This window comes from Gavialis gangeticus, unplaced genomic scaffold, assembly GCF_001723915.1.
Source record: "Gavialis gangeticus isolate Ggan-Ray unplaced genomic scaffold, GavGan_comp1, whole genome shotgun sequence".
Classification (NCBI taxonomy): domain Eukaryota; kingdom Metazoa; phylum Chordata; order Crocodylia; family Gavialidae; genus Gavialis; species Gavialis gangeticus.
Genome location: NW_017729030.1, coordinates 30,413,800 through 30,419,887, shown reverse-complemented (window position 1 = coordinate 30,419,887; position 6,088 = coordinate 30,413,800). Strand labels below are relative to the sequence as shown.

The 6,088-nt window shown below is 37.0% G+C and overlaps 1 protein-coding gene across 3 annotated transcripts in view; it reads left to right on the top strand.

Annotated features, from left to right (window-relative positions):
* Positions 1 to 5,377, top strand: part of ADAD1 (adenosine deaminase domain containing 1) — a 22,151-nt gene extending 16,774 nt beyond the window's left edge. For 2 of the 3 annotated variants that reach the window (XM_019522059.1, XM_019522061.1), the window contains exons 9-11: positions 2,063 to 2,300; positions 2,851 to 2,983; positions 3,909 to 5,377. In XM_019522059.1, the coding sequence (XP_019377604.1) occupies positions 2,063 to 2,300; positions 2,851 to 2,983; positions 3,909 to 4,022 (485 nt within the window). In that variant the 3' untranslated portion in view covers positions 4,023 to 5,377. The remainder of the gene's footprint in view (positions 1 to 2,062; positions 2,301 to 2,850; positions 2,984 to 3,908) is intronic. The other variant, XM_019522060.1, reaches the window with a different exon arrangement.
* The last annotated feature ends 711 nt before the right edge of the window (positions 5,378 to 6,088 follow it).

Here is a 6,088-nt window from a genome sequence, read left to right as displayed (position 1 = left end):
TTTTTTTTTTTTTTTTTTTTTAAATGTACCAAGAATAACTAAGGACTGTGATAACCATTTAAACTGTGGTGACTTAGATGTATCAGAGTTCAAGAACTACAAGGTCCCCTAATTGGGAAGTTGAAAGTAGCATTTGTCAAAAAGCTTTGATGCATTTTTATAATGTTTTGCAGGTGTTATATTTAAAATTTGGATTAATTAAGCAAGCTGTATTTTTGAAAGTCTTCCTAACTAGTCTGCCTTTTCCTTTTTATAGTATCTCTAGTTGTTACTGGGGGGGTTTATTTTAAGGGATGGAAGCTTGCTGAGAGAGTAGGAAGATGTAGGCATTTTATGGTAGTTGGCTTTTTATTTGAGTAGTAGTATTTTGATGTTTGGCTCAGATGTTTGTTGTTTGGCTCAGTTGTTTTACAGTGAAATTGTTTAAAATAATAATATAGCATGTTAAAGTTTGCGAAGTCTTCTGTCCTCATCATATTTGTACTATGATAGGTTTGATTTCACATAGATTCATTCTCAAATTTTAAAATTGTTGTGATTTTTTTGTATTGATATGGAATAAAGTTTTGGAAGTTATCTATAAGAGCACAAGCCACACTTGCCTTCTGACCTCTTAGCACCCTAGTCTGTCATTCAAACAGAATGTGGACATTGTGTTCTGTTGCTTTTAAGGATCTGTCGCATATCTCCTACCTTTCCTGTGGGTAGAATAACACTGGGGTTTCAAACATACAGTTTGTGGGCCACATTCAGCCCACAAGGCCCTGTTATCCAGCCTCTGGTGCTGCTCCCAGATCCTGCCACCCTGGACAAGCTACTAGATGCTATGCATGCAATGCAGTCCAACTAGGTAGAGGAGGGAGCACCATTCTACATGTGACAACTGTTCTGGGATCAGTGCTGCACGTGGTGCCTGCTCCAGCCACTCTGGAACATGCGCAGATACAGCACAGATGCTGGAAGCAGGGGTGGGAAACGTGGGTCCCTGGGTCTGATCCAGCTTGTGGACCAGCTCCACATCACTTGTCCAGCCCACAGGGTTTGATTCGTAGATTGCAAGGGGCTGGAAGGGACCTCAAAAGTTCATCGGGTTCAGCTCCCCTGCACTAGGCAGGTGATCGTCTAGTCTCTTCTTAAAGATTTCCAGGCTAGGTGATTGTACACCTCTGGAGGGAGCTTATTCCACAGTCTGAACACCCTGACTGTAAAGAAGTTTTTCTTAGTGTTAAGCTTGAAATAGTCTTCCAGGAGTTTGTGGCCATTACTCCTGATTTTCCCCAAGGGTGCCCTGATGAACAGTTGCTTGCCAAGCTGTTGATGTATTCCCTTGAGATAGCGGTAAGCTGCTACCAGGTCCCTGCCCAGTCTTCTGATTTTTTTTTTTTAGGCTGAAGAGGCCCAAGTCCCTCAGCCTTTCCTCGTATGGCTTGCCATGCAAGTCTCTGATCAAACAGGTGGCTGGACTCTCAAGGTTTTCCACCTTTAATGAATTTGGTGTTCAGAGAATAGTGAATTAGTGCTCTTTTTTCTCTCTCTCCAGTTCTTGCATTGTGAATTGTTCTCTTAATGTGAATTGTAAAGAAATTACTCTAGTAGAAGCGTGCGTGTGAAAATCTAGGAATGTCTTAACTTTCGAAATTGTAATCCAGTATCTTATTTTTTTGAAAACTTACCAGTTTTGAAGAAGGATAAATAAATACAAAAATAATACATTTTATGAAAGTATGGAATACAATTCTAGTGAAAACAATCCAGAGAAACTCAAGACTAACTGAAGTGTAATTTGAGCCTTTATGTAGAAAAGGTACATTTTTAAAAAATAACGGTTCTTGAAGGAGTAGTCATGAAAAAGTTTGCATTACCACTGAGCATGTTTCTATTTTGTGGACTAAGTATTGGAATTTAGTTGTAAAACAGAACCTTGAACTTGGAATTAACCTGAAGTGATGAAAGCTGCCTGAGCCCTCTTGAAAATTTGATCAATTTTCTTGTGTTATCTGTTTCTGTTTATAGTGATATTTTTTTGTGGGTTTTTTTGTTTTTTTGTTTTTGTTTTTTTTAGGAGATGGAAACTGCAGTGATACAAGAGGACTAGAAATAGCTGTAAAACAACGTGTTGATGATGCACTCACTTCCAAACTTCCCATGTTTTATTTGGTCAACAGACCTCATATTAGTTTGGTTACTGCTACGCACCCAGTTGAGGTAGATGTGGAAAACAGGTGTCTCAGTGTGAACTGGTCACAAGGGGACACTTCATTGGAAGTTGTGGATGGTTTAAGTGGAAAGATCACTGAAAGGTTAGAATTCTTACATTATAATAAAAATAGTGATGAGCCTGATCACTGTGTGTGGGTGTGTACGCACATACATCTGCTTAAGTGCAAAGTTTCTCAAAAGGTTCTGTTTTTAAGCCATGGTATTTTAGTGTAAATGTGAGGTGTTCCTTCCTCGACTAATTGAATACACTCTCCAATTAGAGACAGTTTTTGACATCTTATTTCAATATATCACTGAAATGATAAGTTTAAATTATTTTTCTTTATCAAAATTAAAATGTTATTCTCCCACCACTTGTACTCTTTGAAGAAAACAGTCTTAACAGTGGAAATATTTAACTGCTTCAACTGCTACTTTTCTGGTGTTGGTAAATTGCTAGTTAAAAAGATTCAGCCATCGTTTTACTAGCTGTAATTGTGAGGTATTTACTTTTTTTTATTGCTTTTTCCCCTGAATTAAATGGATGGAATTTCATACTACTAAGGTTAACAATTTTATTTGAAAAAGATTGTTTTAAATTTAGGGTTTGAAGCATGTAGAATCTCTAATCTGTTTCATTGCTCATTGTAGTTCGCCATTCAAAAGTGGTGCTTCAATGGCAAGTCGTCTTTGCAAGGCTGCAATGTTAAGTCGTTTTCATCTGCTCTCTAAGGAAGCAAAACGAGATGATTTGCTTGAAATTTGTACATATCATGAAGCAAAGGTAAGGGTAGCTAAAGGAAAAGCTCTAATAAATGTCCTTTTAATGATTGCTTTCAAAATGTAAGACAGTAACTAGTTCTAGTGTGCTGAAGATTTTACATGAATGGCTGGTAGCAGTTTTAACTTTGTCTCGAATACTTTCAAAGTTGCTGCTTGCAAGAGAAACTCATAAATTGTTCATAATGCTGAAATTCTACTAATTTATTAAATTATTTTGACAAAATTTTAATTTTTGAATTTTTGTTTGTGGTGAAAAATCCATTGACAAAAAAATTGTTTGGAAGTTACAAATTAAAAAGTGTCCTGAATTGGATTGCAACTTTCATGATTGGTGTTCATTTGTGGAGACTGACAGCCATTTTCTTAAAATGCCTAATTTTCTAATGTTCTTAGAAAGTTTTGTTCAATTCTGTTACCATTTATTCTATATAACTTCAGGCACCATTCTTCCTTGAAGTCTTGTGGAAAAGGACATCAACAAATTTGTCGGGGGGCCAGGAACAATGCATCAAAATATTGCGTTTGGAATCAAGTTTTTTGTTCTTCTTTTCCTAGTGTACTAATTTTTTTGGTGCTTGATTAACTTACCCTGTATTTAGATTTAAATGCATTTACAGAAAATGAGTAATGAAAACCATGCATTATCCAAAGTTTCATTTCCCCAGACTTTGTTTTTCCATTTGCGTTATATCCAGTCTCCTAGAAGAGCACTGCAATTTTTTTAACCATCTCTCCAGTAAGCCCGTAGCACTTTTGCTCTCTAGTAGTGAATGGTGGCATCTCAAGTTTTGTCTAAATTATAACTTCTTGTGATGGGTATTTTGGGATACTGTAGTGGTACCTTATGTTAATACTTAACAGTAGCAAAACCTTGTGGCACTCTGTAACGTTACTCTAACAATCCTTTAATTTCTACTTTTGTTCAGATTAAGTCTGCCTCCTACCAAGAAGCTAAAAATTTGCTGAAAAGCTACTTGGAGCAGCATGGTTATGGATCCTGGATTGTGAAATCTCCACGCATTGAACAGTTCACCATGTGACTTAAGTTGAATATATTGTGTTTTATTATTACTTTAATAAAATTTAATTTTTGATGAGTAAAATATTCAGGCATTGGTAACTTTAATCTTTTCAGTCGGTGCCACTGTCAGCAATAACAAACAAATTGAATTTAACAATTTAAGTAACAACAAATTAAATTTGTCAGTTTAAGCACAGAAGTTAAACTGCCTTTTGTAACAATTCAGTCAGAATTCAAAATGCCAGTCTCTTTTCCTAAGAGTCATTGTTAACATCTTAGTAATCTTATCAGTCCTATTTGTAGAATAAATATTTTTTCTCACAAACTGTAGTTTCATAATGGAGAATATAGGTTTGTGTGTTCTGTTATCTTCTGAAACCAGAGTAAAAGACTACTTATAATGGGACACAGTAATGTTGTGTGATTCATGCTTGTTTTTTACCCAAAATTACATGTAGATCTTCATGTGCTGAGGTTTGTTTTTTTTAATGGTCCTTTTGTATCCCTTTTTTTTACTGTTGTATATGGTAATCTTGACACTTACTGCTTGTCCTGTTTCAGACCAGTAGTAAAGCTCGCATATAGCTTGGTAAATGGAAACCGTAAAATAAGTCTGGACATGACTCAGAATTCCACTAGCTCTTTACTTATACATCTGGATACAGTTGTTGTAATTTTGTAAATTGTTCTAGTCTTTGTCTTTCTCAAGACTTGAAAGTTATATGTATTTTTATATAGTATGGGGGGGAAGAGGGTCTAGGAATTGGTAGGGATTCCTCCAGCTTGTTTTTTGTAGGCTACCAAAGAGGACATTAGGTGGCTATGAAGTGGACTAAATCAAAATAGTGACTGAAAGTGTGAAAGTTGCTTTGTTCCATTATGAGTTGAATAATTGATCTGTTTTTCCCAAATCTTTGTCCTTGTATAAAATATCACGCAAAACATTACTGTTTTTTCCCTTATGTTACAATATGAATATTTAAGTTATTTTCAGGTTGTATTTTTTTTCTGGTGTTCATATAGTGTTGCTGTAATTACACTGAATGTTATATCGTAGTTGTCTTTCATATTACTTGATTCTGCATTTCAGAGAGAGAGAATTAGATTTTTTTTTTTTTTTTTTTTTTAGCTATACCTATGAGAAGTTAAGTTTTTTGGGGGGGGGCATTCTTCCTCAAGTGTTAGTGCAGTATTGTAATTGCATCTGTTTTTTTGGTGAGGGAGGGCTAACTTAGAACAAAAAGCTATCACCAGTGCTTTTTGTCATAACCACTTGTTTGTAGTGCATGTTATACCACTAACTGCTTGTACATAAGTGACTAAATGTAACATAAGAATGGAACAGACCTTCAATAAAACTAAACTTGTCAGGTGCTTTTATCTGACACAACTTTTAATATATGGAAGAGTGGTCTAATTAGGACCTTTCTTTTTCAACATATTTCTGTATTGAATGGAAACTTGTTGGCCTCACTACTTAGTTTTTGAAAAGGATACTGCTGTCCCAGTGAGTTTATAGACGGTCACCAGGTCCCCCCTCAGCCTTCTCTTGTGAAGGCTGAACAGGTTCAGGTCCCGCAGTCTCTCATTGTAGGGTCTGCCCTGTTGTCACTGGAACATGTGGGTGGCCCTCCTCTGGACCCTCTCCATGTTGTCCATATCCCTCCTGAAGTGGGGCGCACAGAACTGGACACAGTACTCCAGCTGTGGCCTGACCAGTGTCGCATAGAGGGGGAGGATCACCTCCTTGGCCCTACTTGAGATGCACCTGTGGATGCACGACAAGGTCCAGTTAGCCCTGCCAACCGTGACCTCGCATTGTTGGCCCATGTTCATCTTGTAGTCGATGATGACTCCCAAGATCCCTTTCTGTCTCCATGCTCTCAAGAAGGAAGTTTCCCATCTTATAAGTGCTGCTGGTTACTACTGCCCAACTGCAGCACCCTGCATTTGTCAGTATTGAGACACATCCTGTTTTTGTTAGTCTACCCCTGTAACCTATCCAGGTCTTGCTGCAGTTTTTTCTTCCCTGCTAACATGCTCACCTCACCCCAAATTTTGGTATCATCAGCAAATTTAAACAGG